This window comes from Vigna unguiculata, chromosome 7 (assembly GCF_004118075.2).
Source record: "Vigna unguiculata cultivar IT97K-499-35 chromosome 7, ASM411807v1, whole genome shotgun sequence".
NCBI lineage: Eukaryota > Viridiplantae > Streptophyta > Magnoliopsida > Fabales > Fabaceae > Vigna > Vigna unguiculata.
The window spans coordinates 7,224,563-7,244,454 of record NC_040285.1 but is presented as its reverse complement, the minus strand read 5'-3'; the positions used below and the strand labels follow the sequence as shown (position 1 = coordinate 7,244,454).

The 19,892-nt window shown below is 32.7% G+C and overlaps 1 protein-coding gene across 1 annotated transcript; it reads left to right on the top strand.

Moving 5' to 3' along the window:
- The first annotated feature begins 13,257 nt into the window (after nt 1-13,257).
- On the top strand, nt 13,258-16,639 carry LOC114190808. Its single transcript, XM_028079854.1, has 3 exons — nt 13,258-14,049; nt 14,497-14,650; nt 15,969-16,639. The coding sequence occupies exons 1-3, from the start codon at nt 13,342-13,344 to the stop codon at nt 16,427-16,429; spliced, it is 1,323 nt and encodes a 440-aa protein (XP_027935655.1). The 5' UTR covers nt 13,258-13,341; the 3' UTR covers nt 16,430-16,639.
- The last annotated feature ends 3,253 nt before the right edge of the window (nt 16,640-19,892 follow it).

The following is a 19,892-nucleotide window of genomic DNA, read 5'->3' as shown; positions in this document are numbered from 1 at the left end:
AGCAAGGAAAACTAAGTTTGGGTTAATAGTTTGAGAAAAGATGTTGGATCTTAGCAACGATTGGACTAAGAGAGCTTCAAAGACAAGTTTGGGATCAAATATAGAGGTTAGAACATATGGGAGATATCGATGCATGCAAGTGTAACAACGTTTGAGAAAAATCAACTTGGTTCTACATTTCGATAATACCGGGATTCAGAGTTCTACAAATATATGTAATGTTAAGAGAAGTGTCATTAGATATGGTCATATGGCCACATCTAGTGTTTTGCTGGATTAGAGGAAGAGAAGCAATTGGCAAAATCCTGGGTTGCAGAAAATAATGAAATTGCTTGGCATCGAGCAAGCTGAGAAAGATAAAGACCATGGGGTGTAAAAAGACGACAAATCTCTAGTTGAAGGCTAAGATGGAGCAGAGCTTACGGATCAGTCAAGTGAGACGATGTTTCCTAAGAAAAGGGAAAAATAATATGTGGATAAAAATGAAGTGGCATAAAGGTTTCGTACTAGGTTGGATAGTTGGAAGGAGATGATTGGTCTTTGGAGTTGATAGAAGGATGTTTTAAGGAAAAGTAGTTCACATGAGCAGAACAATTGACCTTGGGCTGAGACTAAGAAACCTAAGTGTTGGATCTTGTAGGAATGACAAGAGCTAGTGGGGGCAAAATACGCTAAAGAATGAAAGGAGAAGAAAAGTCTGAAGAAATTGAAATGGTGTATACGATGGTGCTGGAGTGATTAATGCAAATGATCAAATTCGAGGATACAAGATATAAAAGTGGTGCTAGGGATGTGAGTTTGGTTTTGTTTGGGATCGTATACCTCTTGGTGTCGGCCATATGGTAGAGGAGTCATGGGTGCCTACGAGAGGGAGTTGGGGTTGAGATAGTGGTTTGCTACAATGGCGGCCAAGTGAAGTTTACTTGGGTGTGTTTCATGTTTCATGGTAACCAAAGGATTTAAATTCAAAGCCAATTTGAATTGTTTCCTTTGAAAGGTTGGGACATAATCTCAAGGGTGAATTGGTTATTTTCTTAATCTCATTCTTAGGAGACTTGATCCCCAACGAAGGTATCCTTTGATTTAAGAGACAAGTCAGTAGTTGTGTAACAAGTGTGGATCAAGTTGAAAGATAAGGGCAGGGTGTCATGTGAATCAGAGTTATACGACAAAGGCAAGCGAAAAATAGATGCAGGGAAGCTCAGTGGTAAAAGAGTTATAGATTTATTCTCAAGTAAATATTAGAATTTTCGCTTTGGAGTGGTGAAGTTCACTTTTGCATTTGAGTCTGAAGTCGAACTTATGCTAATAGCTTCTAATTTGAGGATATATGTTGGGATTGTGAAGTAAGAGAAACAAGGGAAAGAGTTGTTGAAGGCATAATGGCATAAACTCAATATAATCACTAGGATGACCGCAAGTTTGGTGAATCTTTAGAAAGAAGTTGTGGTGTGTCAAGTCGTTCAAGAAGAGTATTGACTAAGATTGGAGTGACTAATAAGGAATATGGTTTTAAAAGGATAGATACATTGTTGAGAAAATGGAACGCTAAGGCTATCAAAAGAAGAGTTTAAAGGGTTCTTCAAGTTTTATAAGGGTCTTGAGGAAGGTTTCTCAACGGCGATTGTTTCCTTGTCATGGCGGACATGAAAGGATCATTATTTTGAGTAAACAAACAAGTAACCTTATGTATGGATCAGAGTAGCGCAGTAGGGTGGTGGTAGGTGATGCTTAGAAATGGTAAGAGGTGCGTGAGAAGAACTATCTTACTCATGACCTAGTGATTACCACGAAGACCGATTCTTTAAAAATACCAAAGGTTTCGATCTTGTGTGTATCAGGTAAAAGTGTACGATGATCATTCAGAATTGGAAGTGTAGGATTGCATAAAGGAAGTTGGACCAAGGAAATGAGGGGTGGTTGAATTATGTTTTCAAGTTAGGGTACCAAACTAGAAGTAGGGAAGTAAGAGTCGGTGTTCATTTCTAGGAGAGAATTCAAGATTTAGGCTCTGGCAAGGTAAGAGTAAAAGTTGGTGGAGAAGTTAGTGTCTAAGTTGGGAGGAGAAGAGGTGAATAGATTTCAGTGGTTAAGTCATTCGACTAGTACAAAGGAGTTTCTCAAAAGAGGTCGGGAGAAAAGACAAATCGGGCAATCTTAGTTGGAGGTGTATTGTAAAGTTGATTGGTACAAATCAAACTAGAGACTAGAAGTCAGTGAGAGTTATGGTTCTGAGGTTTCTGTAAAATGATGGTTTCAGGTTAGGGGATTAAAGGTGAAGGTAGGACGCCAAAATGATATGGGGAAGGAAACCGTTGAAGGTTTTAAATTGAAAATGGAACAACTCGGTAGTGAACTTGTTGCCTTGGTTGGAGCCAGTAAAGGAAGCAAGAGGTATGAGTGTCGTTATACATAAAAGTGGTCAAAAGTGTTGATGATGGGGCAGTAGGCCAGAACCCAAGAGTGATCAAGTCAGTGGAGTGATGCTTAAAGGAGAGAACAAGGTGATGGGAAGTGATAATGAACATGCTTTAGTTTGAGATTTGAAGTCGTCTGAGACTTTGATAAAAACCTACGGAAGGTAGTGGAGAGCATATGGTAGGCGAGTCAGTATATCAGATACAGATTGGTTGGACAGGTACGAAGGAGCATTCCAATTATAAGGTTGCAGGTTGGAAGTTACTTCGAGAGTAGTGGTTAAACCAACCTACACAGTTGAACACATATTGCTTAGCATAGAGGCAAAGTTTCCATGTGACTATAGGTGTGGGAATCATCAAATCTGTCAAGTCTAAGTAGTGGTTGTCGGAGAAAATGAGGAAAACATAGTTATCATCCTATTCCATCGGTGAATTTTCGAGGTCGAAAATTGTTGTTGTTGGGGAGAATGTAAGACCCACTTTTCTGGTCTTATGTTAAAGGGCAAGGCCTTAACTTTTGGGCCTAAGGGCTGGCCCATAGGGTACCCAAAACCCCTAAACCAGCCTTATTCCTCTCATTCTATGCACCTATCAGAAAAACAACAGTCTCACTCTCTCTTCTCCCTCCAATAGAGCTCTGCTAGGGTTTGGCTCCCATTCTTTGTTGAGTTAGGAGAACTCCATTTATTACACGTAAGTCAATCCCCAACTAATACTTCCTCTTTTCTAGCTCTGTTGTTGCAGTTCCAACTAGAGCTATTTTAGTAATCTCGTTTTCTGTTCTAGTGTCAGTATTCCAGCTTGCAAATTAGTTCTTGGATCTGTAGTAATCCTCTAATGTGTGCTTGTACCTTCCGCTAGCATTCGTCCAGGTAAGGGAAGCTAGAACCCTCTTGTTTGGTGTGATGGTTATTATCTTGCGTGTGTTTCGTGATTTTTGAGCTTATATGTTGCTATGAACGTATGGTATGGTTGGCATTATTGTTTGGATGTGAAAATATGGCTGTTGCAGGATGAACAGTGGCGAGACCCGACACTCTCGCCCAGGCGAGACTTGTAGAAACAGACCTAAACTCGTGCTCGAGCTCTCGCGCAGGCGGAGAGTTTTCGTTTGAGCGAGACACCATCTCGCTCAGGCAAGAGAGGCTCGCCTAAGCGAGGACGCGTGGGGGCTTAAGGTATGTGCTGCATGGGTAGCTCAAGCGAGGAGGATCTTTTTGGGCGAGGGGTATTCTCGCTCAGGCGAGTAGTGGCTCGCTTAAGCGAGAATCCGCAAGTCTCGCAGGGTTCCCTGATGACAGTCTCGCCTAAGTGAGACCCTGTGGCTTGGGTGAGACTGGCACGGGACTTCACTATAGAACTGTTCCTTTCATGTTTGTTTGGCTTAGTATGCTTTACCTTCAGTTCGAATTGTATGAATTGAGTGACCTTGTATGAATGAGATGGAAATTATGATTCATGAGTTTTGGCATGATGTGAGCATGATGTTTGTATGGGATTGGTTCACAGAATTTAACATGATGAGTTGGTTATGGAGTGGATATGAAATATGGAGGGATTCATGGAGTGGATATGAAATATGAGATACGAATGAGGGATGATTACGAAGATTGATATGATATTGACATGTGTGGTGAATATTTCATGATTGATTGAATATGTATAGTATGTGGTCAGTACATAAATCCTTGGGATCCCTAGGTGAGATTCCAAGGTAGTGCTTCAGTGGTCGGGACGTAATTCCATGGTCCTTGTTAGTGGGTGTCCATGGTGATGCCCCATCTATATAATTTGGTAAGGATTGCATCTTGACACTCTAAGGAGTCGGTTAGTCTCACTTAGAGCGGACTGACTCTTGTGGTGAGAGTAGCAGGAGGCTTGTAATTCATTAAGGACTAACCTTGTGTGTGAGTGAATTGATTCATTGCAACACTTGTAACACTTGTAACACATAGCTCGGGGGTGAACAGCTCGGGGGTGAGCAGAGGTATCCACCACAAGTGCGGGCATCCGCTGAATCCGACTAGATTATATGTATCCGGATGAGTCAAGTCGAGTCTTAGTGTATTGATTGGGAGGTCATAACGTGCTTGGATGATGTATGTATATTGGACTGTGAAAGTGTATATCAATGCATGATAAAATCTTTTTGGCTCTAGCTTACCCTTTGCTTGTTTGATTGCTTTGTATGTTGATCTTCTACTTTTGCGATGATCATTAATTTATTGATGGGAGCAGATGCGAGAGGTACTCGAGGTCGACAAGGAAGAAATGAGAGATGGTTCTGCTGCATAGTCTACCTGGGCTGGATTTCACGTTCTATTTTGGGCTTTTTCTTTAGGGCTGTGGCCCATGTACTTGTCGGTCCTTTTAAATTCCCATCTGATTCTATCAACTTTATATCTTGATTCTTTTTGGCACTGTGGTGTGTCTTGGTTATCGTAAGGAGTGGTGTTTAAACTCTAGGACTGCGCTTCTGTATTATCCTGTGTAACGCTTCCTCTAATTATGACAATAAATTAAATGGGGTGTTACAGGTAAAGTCGATGCCATAACGAAAAAGTAGTGTATGTAACAATTTCATTGTAATTAACATTTAGTTGTTTCAACATTGAGCAACTTCTTTGTATAATATAAAATTATTGCATATGTTGAGACAACTTTTTTTTGTTGAAGTATAATAATTTTTTTATGTTTGAGAATAAAATCGTGTCGGATTGGTACGAATTCAGTATTATTTGAATTGTGTTGAAATCGTGATAGGATTACACGTTGTTTTGAATTGAAATGAAGTTATGACAAAACTGTACACGACTTCCTTATTATTTTAAAAGTAACATTATTTTCGTAATTTCAGAATCAAATTATCTTGTACATTAATAAAAAAGTTACAATATGTAGTAGTTCACTAACATCCATCGTTGGTTTAGGTGGAAAATTTGATAGAAGATTCATGCACGTTCTTTATAATTAGTAATGACATTTATCCGTAATTTAGTAATTATGATTAAATTTTGAACATAATATCAAATGTACATAAAATTGTTATCCTGAGGGGAAAAAAACCAAAAGGACTTGGGAGGTTTGGAAAGGCTAATGGTAACCCTAGAAAAAAATTTGATATCTTTAATTTAATTTCTTCATTTTTTCATTTTGACATATCTCTGATATGTTGATATTCTTGGTTGTTGCACATTTTTGGAATCAAGATCTCCATGCCTACCTTGTGGGTCATAAGCTCCCACATTGTTAGATGTAGCAGTAGTTCCTAGTTTAAAGTCCATAATTACGTGATAAGCTAGTGTGACTTGTATAAGACATGAAAGCTAAATTGAATTGGAGTCATAATGTAGGATTTTTACTCTATCAATCCAAATTTCACAAGATTATTTCAGTCTACTAACGTATTTGGCCAATATGTTTGGCCAAATTTCTATTAACTCTCGTGTACGTTTCTTTCCATTAAACAAATAATACTTCGTATATTTGGAAGTTAAGCTGAAACTTTTGTCAACAGTTGGAATGCCCTCAAGATTTCACCTGAGTGTCCTCTAATGTGATTAAGGTGCAACGCCGTCTGACAAGCTAACGTCATAGTAAATTAAGTAGTTTTGTAATAATTGTAAACAAATCAAAAATCAAATTTAAAAATCAGTTGGATCGTGATTAGAATGACTCTAATCACATGCCCATGTAGAAAACTATAAATACAAGTCAAAGATATATTTGTTTGGACTTTTTTTCTCACATTTATTATAACATTTATTTGTTGAGACTTTTTCTCTCACATTTATTTTAGCATTTATTGCTACTATTGATCGAACCATTGCTGACTTAAGCATCAAAACCTCTTTAGCATCGATCCGTGGGACAATCGAACAAACAATAGGAGGACCAAACGGATGACCATAGTGAAGAGTTGAAGACCAAACAAAGTGTTTTAGTAGACACTCAATCCTTACACTCGAAACAATATGTTTAATAATTAGTTAATTTGCAATTAATCTTTGTATATGGGTGGTTACTTGAAATTAAGAAGAGACACATGGTAGTTCCTAAAATTAAAGAAAAAACTCATCATTACAATCCAAAAAGTATATATGATTTAGGGATGGCAAAAATATTCGTACTCATGAAAATCTGCGGATAAAATCCACAATAAATAGTAGGTAGTCATGTATATTTATTACCCGCGGATGACGAGTAGTGGGTATTTTAAAACCCGGTTATAAACTGACAGGTGCAAGTATCATATTATCCGTACTCGCGAGTATTCATTACAAAAAAATTTAAATTTAAAATTTAAATTATATTTTATTAAGTTAAATTTAATTAAAATTATATTTTATTAGATTAAATATAATTAAAATTAAAATTAAAATTTTATTTATATTTAATTTTATTTATATTTTTGTCTAATTTTATTTAAATTTTATTTTAAAAATTTATAAAATATCTTTTCTTAAATATTTATCAGTACCTACGTGTATTCGCAAAATTTTTGAAATGGATACTCGACGAATAAGATAATAGGTAACAAATGGAATTTTTTTATTGTAGATAGACATTATCTGTATTTGATTCAACCATTGTCATTCCTAATATGGTTGATGGAGAAATTAAACGTGATTTATTTACAACCATCATTACACTTATAAAAATGACATGTCTCCGTTAGAATTTCTTCATATGAATTCTAAACTTTATAGTTCCATCCAATATGTGTTTACTTGCGTCTCTTGAATTGTAAAATGTTATAAGAAAATAAAAAAGTATTTTATGATCTAAAAGTTTTTCAAGATTAAGAGCTTTTATTTCTTCTTCTAATTCGGCCTTTGTGAATCTTCAAAAAATTTTCTTAAAATATTTTTCTTTATTTTTTTCTTTATCATGCTTCTTTTATTTATCCTTAAAGATTTTTTTCTCCTTTTTCATTATATTCCTCTCCAATCTTATTTATATCAAAATATGTATATATTTTTTTTATCAGGAAGAACACGTACATTAATAAGAAGTAATTGGGTTACCTCAATCCATAAACAATAATAATAAAAAAAATAAAATAAAATAAAATAAAATGCTATGACTTTTTCTCATCATTCTCTACATAGAGTAGTATCTCACAATCATCACAAAAGAATATAAACAAAAATTACAAATAAAAAACAAATCTTTCATGACTATATTTTGAATACAAAGCTTAAACGTCATCGTACTTCATAAGCGGCGCAATATCTATTTAGAATTCTACTTTATTCTTTGGGTCAACACTTTATTATAAATGCCTTGAATTTTAGTTAACATTTTTACTTTAACATTTCTTTTGTAGAACATATTTTATATGAGCATATCTACCTTATGTTGTACTTGATCATCCGAAAATGAACATATAATACTAAAAGATAGGTTATATGTGTGTCAGGATTTACTTTGAAACATGTAAAACATGTTTATATATCCTTCAAATCAAATATGTAAGCTTTAGAGTATGTCTATGTAGTGCATGGTTGTCTAATCTTTAACATAATCATTTGACACTTAATCATTTGTATAACTCACCCATATATTATTCCATGCATTTAATGCTTTAAACATATGCATTTGTTCTTAGTAATGATTTAAGATACTTTAATTGATTCATACTTTTAACAAACTTGTTACATGAATCAAAATTTAGTCTAAATTATTTACGTCGAATTTTTGTATAAACAAGCTATGTCTTAACAAGAGCAATGTTTTAATTATTAACAAAATTGTGTAAAGTAATTTTAGTAAAAAAAAAATCTATTGACTAATATTTATTATTTTAGTTACTAATTAATATGTGTGTGATGAGGAAACCTGAAAAATCATACAAAATAAAATGAAGGGGATACTATTACAACCGTCTTCATTTTAATTTAGATGAAATAAAGCTCAAATTATCAATTGTCAAATAGATACAAATAAAAAAAATGCTATTTTATTTTATTTTAGATACAAATTAATACAAATAAATTTTAGGGTTAAATATATTTTTTTCTATCAAATTTTAGTGAAAATTAAAATTAATTTTTTAAACTTTAGTCCAATTTAATCCTTCAACTTTTGAAATGTTTGGATTAGTTCTTTGACAATTTTTTTTAAGTCTATTTGGCGTTTTAAAAGTGTTTAGTATTTGATTTGTTTACACCGTTTGACAGATTTTCGTTTCAATGTTAACCGAAAAACGCGTTTGGAACGTCAAATAAACTTAACAAAATTTAGTTAAAAGGGCTAAATCCACACATTTTCTAAAGATAATGGACTAAATTGGTCAAACGTTTCGAAGAGATACTAGTTTCAAGTTTTACTAAAATTTAAATATCAAAAGCATATTTTATCTTAAATTTTGCATACTTTTATTTTATTTAATGATATTTTTCTTTATGAAATGCTCTAACATTAATTAATGCTTAACTTTTTGTTACACCATTATAATATGTACCTTTTATTTTCTGGGGAAAAGATATTGTATGAAAATTATTACTCAAATTTAACTTAACGTAATTAATTTTTTTAAATATGGCAAATGATAACTACTTAATTGAATGTAATTCATTTGATTCATCCCTGTCATAGAAGTAAGTAACCCACCAGTGATGGCTCTTGATCATGGTCCAGAGTTGGGTGTATGAAATTAGTGACAGTAATTTCTTACTCTTACTTTGTTGGGCTAAGATATTTCATTGGACATGACATTTAATACTAACAACTAACCTTCAACGGTTTGAATTGCATGCATCGATTGCAGAGTAGAGGGTAATATTGTTTGATTCGTTCAGAAACTGGGAACTACAACCAAAACATATGCACCACAAAGGTCAAATGTTTACCTTAACAAAGTATGAAAGCCATGTGAAATTTAATGTAATGGATAAAGACGATGGATACGGTCCACCACCAAGTGTTAAGTATGTGTGGCCTCAAAAACTGAAAGTAAATGAGAAGCACATGGATTCTTCACTCACAACTGATATTTCACGTTTTAGTGAACAAAATATACCATTCATAATAAAGAATGAGAGTTTATGGGCCAACACCATGTCTATAAATAACCAATTGTCACATCTATCCCACCATTATCAAAAACTTTAATCACATAAATGGAAGGTTTTGCTAATAATACTAAAATCATGCTTTTTAGAAGGACAGTTGATGATATGTAATATTCATTTTGTTTATGTACGTGTGTATGAATATGAAAAATGAGTAAAATGAATTTGTCAAGAATTGAAATGTTAAATTCAACAAATTATATATTTTCGAATATGTTTTGTGACGAGGGATGTGTTGCTTCGTCGTGACTATTCATAAGTCTTATATTGAGTAATATAAAAACTGAAAAATAAAAAAAATAAAGAAATCTATATAAAGAGTAAGTTTAGTGTAATTATCACAATTAAGTTCTTTTAATGGATGAGAGAATTAGGTAGTTGCATCTCATTTTAGACTTTACAATTGTTCAGAAAAATTGTATGAGAGATTTACAATTGTATATAAAAAAAAATTACATAAGAATGTCTTGCAATTTTTGTTAAGAAAATTGAGAAGGTTTGTGGTTTTAGTTAGAAAATGTTTATGAAAGTTTCTAGTTTTTTCTAAAAAATTCATGTTAAATAATAATATTTTTGTTAAGTATTGGTGTGAATGTAGGCCTTGAAGTGTCAAATAGAGATACCAAATGAACATGTCTCGTGGATACCGTTCAAACCCGTCTCTATTTTAAAAAGGAATTACATATTGACTAGATATAAATAGAGTATTGGTAAAGCTTACTTTTTTTAGTCAAGTATGGGATGGGGATGAGTGCCCCTCTTATTCTCATGCCAATACATATCTCATCATCATCTCATATCCATTTAAATTACTAATGTACTAATAGTTTATTAGGTAACCTAACATATATATATATATATATAAAAGTCTCTTCTGCCTCTCTTTTAATTCTTTTGCATTTTCAATATTTACAAAATCAATACACATTTCCATTATATTTTCTCTCTTATCACAATCTTTATTACATTATTTTTTTTCTTTTTTGGGGTTATGTTCACATGGTGTGTCATCAACTTCAGTGAACAAAATAGATTTTGGGTCTCACTTTTGATTATTTTTCCTCTTTCTTAATATTTTCGACATATCAGCGACGTCACCGCCTGGTGATCTTTGTTGTTACATGAGTTGTCAATTGCGAGAGTTATCATGTGTTGCACATGCTCCCTTGAGTTCTTTCTTGTTTTCCTCCCCCACAAATGCTTCCTGTTAACTTATTTAACACACTCAAAATAGAGATTAGAAGTAAAACAATCATAAAATAACTAAAACACAAAACAATACAAAATAGATTAAACTTGACAATATAACAATATAAAAGTTAGAAAAGGATTGATTTATTCATGACAGTAAACACACAAAATAGGTAAAAATAGACGTTATCAACATTTAACTATGCAATTTTTTTCCTTTGAGCGATTTTATTCAATGATGTATCACATCGTTTGACCATTTTTATTTGTTCTTCATTTTTATTGTGTAGAACATTATTTTGATGATTTTGACATAATTATTTCTATTTTCTAACTCATTCTCATAACTATAATTTTACTACTGCAATTACATAAATCTTTCATTTACTATAATATAATATTTTAATGTTATTGTCATAAATTTTGTTTATACCATCCAACGAAGATTGAAGTTCAAAAAACGAAAGATTCATCAAGTCTAAATTTGAATTATTATTAGTTTAATATATTTTTCTCTATACAGCTTCGTTCCATATAATCTTTATCGGTGTATAAGAAACAATATTAGCAAAGAGACATTTGAAATACTTTTAAACTTGGATATTTGTTTTTTTAATAGTTAAAAAAAACATTGCTTAATTTTATCAACTTTGTTTCATTAATATTTGCAAAATTTATAAATTTTTTGGTTGTCATGAAATTTGATTAATTGTGAAATGTTTTATATAATTCTTTCACTTTTATCCAATTATTATTTGGTGTTCTCATTTAAAATTTATACCATTATAATTTCTTTCTAAATATTTGACACCGAAGATATGATAATATGTCCTTTTGATATTTGAATATATTATGTTTCTTTTTATGTGAATTTTACTTTTTTATACAAAATAATTAATTGATATTGAAACAATAAGAATAAGAGTATGGGATAATGAAACTCGTCTCATCCCATCGCGTTGTCATCCTTGGTGCCAAACCTCTTTAGATATATGTTGCGCTTTTATTTTGATTTTCTTCTCTTACTTGTGGTGTGTTTCGCTAGAAGAAATTATTTTCTTATTACATGATTCTCAATCGTGACATTAGAGTCAAGGTTCTAATCAAGGAAAGAGAGAGGTTAACTTTGTTTTTTTTAGGATTAACTATGCTTTTAGTCCTTGACCTCTGAAGAGAAATTGAAATTCTTCCATGTCCGAAACTTTGATACATTTTTGTCCTCAAAATTTGAAAATGAATGAATATAGTCTTTTTAACTCAATTACGTTAAATTGTTTTTAAATATCAAAAGTATTTCATGTTAGCATTTGAGTTGTTTACACTTTTTAACACGTTTTTGCTTTAATATCCATTAGAAAACGCATTTGACGCATAAAAAAAATTAAAATAATTGGGTTTAAAAGACTATATCCATTCATTTTTAAAGTTTGGGAACCAAAATATATCAAAGTTTTGAATATAGATGAATTCCAATTTCACATCAAAGTTCAATGACTAAAAATATACTTAACCTTTTTTTTATGCAATGACTTCATTGATACATGTGCAATGGAGTTTGGCTTGACTAGGGTGGTGTTGGTGATATATTCCCACCTTGAGTATTAGTGAGTTGCTACTAATAATGATTTGGAAGTTGTTAATAATAAGTCTGATGTGCAAGAAGATGAGGAGCAACGATGGAAAAGGATCGTCATTGTCAATGATTACGTGCAAATCACTAGGGAACTAGGTATTCACCAAAGTTCCACATCGATTAATATGAAGAATGAAAAATGAGAAAGTTAGTATAAATATAAAGAGTGGATTTAAGTGTTGTTACCACAATTTAACAAGTTCTTTGGAGCATGAGGGTATTGGGTATTCATGTGTCATTGAAGGGTTACAACTTTGTCTAAAAAATATTGAATAAGAAGATTTTCAATTTTCATCAGAAAAATTGTATGAGAAATTTTTGCAATTTTGTCAAAAAATATTGTATTTTGAGCCAAACTACCTTAAATACATTGTGTGCTTTTATTTAGATTTTGTGCTATTTTTTATAAGTGTGCTTTGGTCCTGTTTTCATTATCTAGTTTCATGCAATCTAACACAAATCATAATATTTTTTATTACTCCTTCAGATTATTTTTCTTTTTCTACGTTTAATTTTATTATTTTTATAGGTGTACATCAAATAAATTATTAATTAGAGTTGTATTTATATATGGACATTTTTATCCCCTAAATAAAGTAAATTTGTATTTATAATTATTAAGTCATTATTCATTTAATATTACATATAATTATACACATTTTTTTGTAAAATTTAAAACATATTAATTATTTTTAAGCACTGCTTTTGAGACACTAGTTAGCATCCTCTGTTTAAATTTATTTATAAGGACTTCAAATTAATTAAACTGGTAATTTATGAACTTGACATATTTATTTTGGTTGTTTTTGAAATAATGATCTTTAATTGAATAACTCGTATTATTTAAAGTTGAAAGAAAACATCCCTCCTTTCCTCTCTTCTTGTCTTCAGTTCCTTTATTTCCTTTTGCAGCAGCAGGCCAAACGCATCGTTATAAATACTCCATTGCATTTCTTCTTGTACTCATACCAACACAAACCATTCACAGGTCCACACACACCCTATTTACATACATACCACCATGGTCCACCCAAACTCCCGAACCGTCGGCGACACCGAGCGCAGCTGGTGCCGCGCCGTCCGAGGCGGCACTGGCATCGCCGTCCTCGCCCTCCGAACCTCCAAGGCCCCCAACATCTCCCACCTCCAAGCCTCCCTCCGAAGCCTCCAAACCTCCCACCCAATCCTGAGGTCCCGACTCCTACACAACAACAACACATTCTCCTTCCTCACCTCCCCCACCTCCTCCTTCACACTAACCTCCCTCACCCTCCCCACTAACGTCTCCGACCCCCTTACCCAGATCCTCGAACTCGAACTCAACCGCAACACGTGGCACGACTCCACCGACGACCACGTCTTCTTCGCCACCGTCTACACCCTCCCCAACGCTAACACCTGGGTGGTAGCACTGAGACTCCATGTCTCCGCCTGTGACCGTACCACCGCGCTGTTACTTCTCAGGGAGTTGCTTACTCTCATGGAAGGAGATCATGGCGCTGGCCAGGACAACGATAATCACAAAGAGGAACCTAGTTTGGCCATTGAAGATCTCGTGCCACGTGGCAAGGGCAAGAAGCCTGTCTGGACACGTGGCCTTGACATGCTCGCGTACTCGCTTAACTCTCTCAGACTCTCCAATTTGAAGTTCGTTGACGCCAAAAACCCTAGGTTTTCGCAGGTGGTTAGGTTGCAACTCAACCAAAACGAGACCAAGGCAGTTCTAGCAGTAAGCTTTCACTCTTCTCATCTTTCTCCTCTTATATTACACTGCTTTAGGAACAATTCAAAATAATAAAAACACTATTTTCAAGAAAAAATCTTAGTATTTCTTTATACTTTTTTACTGTGTATGGTAATAATGTTTTCACACCTATACGCAGTTATGTACCGGTGAGACGGGTGGGATAAAATGAATGGATGGTAAACGTAATAAATGCGATTAGTGAATACAACTTTTCTCAGAAGGAAAAATGGAGAAAATACCTTGATTTGGGTGCATAAAATGATTACAATTCAAGTATAGACAGTGAGATCAGTTTTATTTTATTATATAATAATAAATTACTGCTATTATAATTTTTAAAATATTTTTTATAAAAATCAATAAACTTTTTGACCCTTACCTAATGTGAAAAGGTAGGATTTTTAGTAACAGATTACGTGAGTTTTACAGGGTTGCAAGTTGAGTGGGATAAAACTGTGTGGAGCAGTTGTTGCTGCCGGGTTAATGGCGACCCATGGCTCAAAACTGAGGTCCAAGAAGTATGGAGTCGTCACCCTCACTGATTGCCGATCCAGTCTTGACTCAGCCCTCACTGACAATTTTGGTATGTATACATTACAGATTTCTAATCAATATTAATTCACTTTTCTCTTTTATCAAATCAATTACTTACACAATTTTTTTTTCAATTCATACTCTGAATCTCCTCATAAATTTCTCCCTCATAAGTTGTTGAACGGGTGAAACAAGTACACCATGTTAGCACCAACATTGTACCTAGTAAAACTTTGTTAGAAAAACGAGTCTTATCGTTTCATTAACGTTTTTTTTCTTTAAATAATTTTATGTACGGTAGAAAAACTCTATATATATAAATATATATATATATATATATATATATATAAAGTACGAAAGTGATCTATCTTCGCATGAATTAATTGTGAAGTTGATATCACCGTTTTGTTTTCTATTCCAGTAAGAAGATCGTCTCCGCGATTACAACCTTCTTTACTATAAAAGACAATCAATAAATATGTTTCCAACTGAAAGTGGACGGTTAACAAGAAAAAATTAATCATAATAATAATATTATTATGATTATTTAAAATATTCACTTTCTTTATAATAATAAAAATAATAAAACTATAATTATAAATAACTTTTAGAATTTAATTGTAAATAATTTTTATTTATTTTATAAATAATTTGTATTTATTTAATTTAAAAAATAGTTAAGTTTAGAAGAAATGGTTAAATAAGAAAACAGTTTAATTTAAAAAAAATATTATTTCAAAGCTAAAATTAAAAAAAAAAATGTAAACATTTTTTTATATGTAATAATCAAAACATATACCCTAAATCCAAAACATTTTTAATGATAATAAAAAATAATAACATTATTATTTTTATTAATATAATTATAAATTTAAAATATTATTTGTAACTCTGTTATTAATATTTTTTATTTATTTTGTGAATAGTTTTATAATTAAAAATATCAAATAAATTTAAAAAACAATAACTTAAAAGATAAAATTGATAAAATATTTATTTTAATTTAAAGAAAATATTTACTTAAAGAATAAAATTAAAAAACACACTAACAAATTCTTTATAAGTATAATATATAAATTATTATTATTATTATTCTTTATGTTTGATATTTGGTATGATATTCCCCACCAAAATAAATAAGCACACCAACAATTCTATCCCAGAAAAATGAAAGGTATTGAATTTTCTAAATATACGAAAAGAGTGAGAACGACCGGAATACAACGACATAGCAAAGACAAAAAGAGCTTTAAAGGAACAATAAAAACGTTGGTATACGTACCAACGACGACGCTGATGACTGAAGTCCTGTATTAATTGAAACAAAAAATGTTTCCACTGACGAGAAAGGGCTTGGCAATGTTCAGGATTTTACCACTCTGCCATTCTGAATTCGCACGAGATGAAGGGTGGGGAAACCCTATGGGAGCTAGCCAAGAAGACATACCAAACCCTCGCCCACTCCAAGAACTGCAACAAGCATTTTTCGGACATGGCAGATTTGAACTTTCTCATGTGCAGGGCAATAGAGAACCCTAGCTTGACGCCCGCCGCCTCGCTCAGGACCTCCTTGATGTCGGTCTTCGAGGAGACCGTCGTCGACAACGGCGGCGCCAAGCAGCGCCAGATCGGGGTTGAGGACTACATGGGTTGCGCCTCCGTGCACGGTGTGGGACCCTCCATTGCGGTTTTCGACACCATTCGGGATGGGAGCTTGGATTGCGTGTGCGTGTACCCAGCGCCGTTGCACTCGCGGGAACTCATGCAGGAGCTTGTTGGGAAGATGAAGGCTATCCTCGTTGAAGCTGCAAACGGATACACGGGATAATTCTCCTCTAGACATTTATAGTTAAAAAATTATCATTTTTATATTTCTTACATTGAATTCTTAATTTAGTTTATTTATATAACAGCTTATTATATTAGGTATGGATCATATATTATGGATTTGGCACCTGCTGTTATACATTGATACTTCACTATTTATGTAATTTTAATTTAATTCATATATTGTAATGTATTATTGATTTTATCATTATTAGGGTTTATTTGTACTAAAAGATAACTTCAATGCCCTTACAATTTTCAATGGTGAGACGATAGGAATTTGAATTGAATTGTACACAAAAATATAAACTAAGTCCATAAATTTATGCGGGTGACTCATCATCCTTGTCAACCACTATTGGAAGATATGTGGTGTATAAAATTTTTGAAAAAGTGTAAAAACAGCCAACGTGAGATTTTTTTTTCATTTTGGAATTTTATTATTACAATGATCCACACATGTTGTAAAAGATAAAAGAAAGAAAGAAGATAACATTGATTCTCATATAAGATGTAATGTTATGCCGTTAATGTTACAAGATACATGATGCAATTTTAGATTGAGAAACTTATTGTCAATGTAGTTTTTGATTTAGCAAGTTATGGGAATCAAAATACTTAGTGAGTACTATTAATTATTACACCTTCATGTTATTGCTGAATTATAGCTTTTTATCATTTGTTTCTTGTTTTCTTAATTTAATCATTAGTAATTTTTTCAAGATTAATTGGGTATTAATATTAAGGTTAAATTACTCTTTTAATTCCTTTATTTGTCACGAAATTTCAGTTTGGTTCTTAAGTTTTTCGTTGTCTCAATTTGATTGACCTTCATGGTTACTACTCTTCCTTCTATTGGGAAATTTATTTTCATGTGAACAGTGAAAACTACTGCTCCTAGTTTGTTGAGCGATGGTCTTCCCAACAATAAGTTAGATGAAGATGGGACATTCACCACGATGTACCGGATTACGATCGTTTTTGCTGTCTGGTCATCGGTGAAAGTTGTCCGGAGGTCCACATACCCTCGAACTTCAACTTGTTCCCCTGAAAAACCTACGAGGATGCCATCGAACAGATGTAGCTGGTCTATGGGAACTTGCATTCCTACAAATGCGTCCCAAAACATGACGTCTGCTGAGCTTCCCTGGTTCACTAGGACAATACTTATTTTTATATTGAAAGTTAAAGAAGTAGGAATTGATAATTATTATTGCACTTAAAATTAAGAAAAGTAAACTGAATTTGTGGGTTATTAAAATAAAGGAAAAAATTATCCATGAAAATTGTTTGTTAAAAAGAGTTACTAATAGATGTGTAGCAAAAATAAGAATAAATAATGAAATGATTTAATATGTTTGAAATCAAGTTGAATATTTAGAATTTATATAATAATTTAATCGTAAAGATATATTAAATTTATATTACTATTGTGTTTAATAATTTTGATGTGAAGAATTGAATTATTTATATTTGATTATGTAATTACATTTTTTAGTGGTCATAGATGTGTACATATTAGTAATAGACCGTAAAACATATTAGATAGAAATAAATTAGAATTTGAAGAAATAAAATACTTTTCAAGTAATTGAAAATATATTTAACAATGAAATATGAATTGATAATAATTTTTTAAAAGCAAATAGATCTAATTAACCTGACATAAAGGAAATTAAAATTTGTCTATATGATCTAAACCTTATAAATACCGATCATGGATTTATTAAATCAATAGCCACACTGTTTTAGTTTTCATTCACTTTTGATATCGAATATATTATTTTATTTTAATAAATTAAATATTAAAAATTAAGATCGGTTATTCTCAAATGTTAAAATAATCTGAAAATATTTTTTTAAATATATAATAATAAGAAGAAGAAGAATAAATTTATCACTTTATTGATAATAAGAGAAAAATAATCTAAAAATACCTTAAATTGGTAATATTAAATTACTAACTTATTCATTTTTATATAAAACTAAAATTATCATTAGCTTTTAAAATCAGCATTCTACATTTATAAATTTATAAGAACAAATTCAAATTAATAATTGATGATAATACATTATAAGTTTTATTTTAGTTCATAATATTTATATTTATTCATAAATGTTTTTGAGTAGTGATTATTAAATTTTTTAATTAATTTTTCACATTGGACATAAAATATCATAACCCAAGTTTATTATGAAATTATTTAAAATTTTAAAGTGAAGTGATATTTCTTAAAAATAAATTCTGCATAAATAATATTTTAAAATTTCAAAGATACACATGTTTTACGTATCAAATTTATTTACGTAAAGTCAAAATATTTGTAAAACATTTGTATGCATAGCAATTATTTATCTTGATTTATAAATAAATTTATTTCAATAAAATTATCATTGTTATATATAGTTTGAGCAATATTATATGAAGGACTAACTTTGATTTGTAGTTATATTCAAAGTTCATTTCTCATAGTTAAAATGACAAATTTCAAGTTCCACTTGGGAGCGGTGAAGAGATGTTAAAATGACAAACCTCGAACTCGATTCGGAGACGGTGAAGAGCCGTTAAAATGAGAAACCTCAAAACTCGGCTTAGAGGTGGTAAAGAGCCTTCTAAAGCAACGACTCACGCTCGGCTCGAAGGCGATGAAGAGTTGTCTAAAGTGACAACCCAAGCTTGGCTTGGAGACGGTGAAGAGCCATCTAAAGCGACGATCTCTCGCAAAATCATGACTTCTTTTTTAAGTCTTTACGCCTCAGACACTTATGATCCAAGCTAAGGGGCTGTGTACCGTCCTGGTCGTCCGAGACTCGACCTAATTCATGAAGATGGATAAGACATCCCAAAACTGACCTAAAGTCCATGGATGCAGGAATTGAACTTGTACCGTCCAGGAAATGGCCGACCTCAACATGCTCATTTGGATTCCGACTCGATAAATATTTATCATAAAACGACGAGTTTCAGTCACAGGTCGAGGTGACGAGCATTTGGGCCGAGGTGGCCGAGGTGATGAGCATTTGGTCCGAGGTGGTCGAGGTGACGAGCATTTGGGCCGAGATGGCCGAGGTGGAGCATTTGGGCCGAGTTGGCCGCGGTGACAAGCATTTGGGCCGAGGTGGCCGAGGTGATGAGCATTTGGGCCGATGTGGCCGAGGTGACGAGCTTTTATCCCTGGATTTTAGGAATAACCACCCCTCATGCAAGATTTCAAGAGAGAATAGTGGAGAAGTGGGTAGGTTGGTTAGCTAAAGATCTGGCAGTAAGATAGCAGTTTTAAGACTGAAAGACCTTATACATATATGAGGGATTAAGGAAAGAAGGGAGTTTTTGGGACGGGTGAAAGAGAAGAAATTCTTTACGGTAGAGTTGATTTTCAGTTTTGGTTCAGTCCCTAATTCTAGACCAGAACATTGGCGCCCACCGTGGGGCCTGGTAAAACGAGGTACCAACCACAATAATG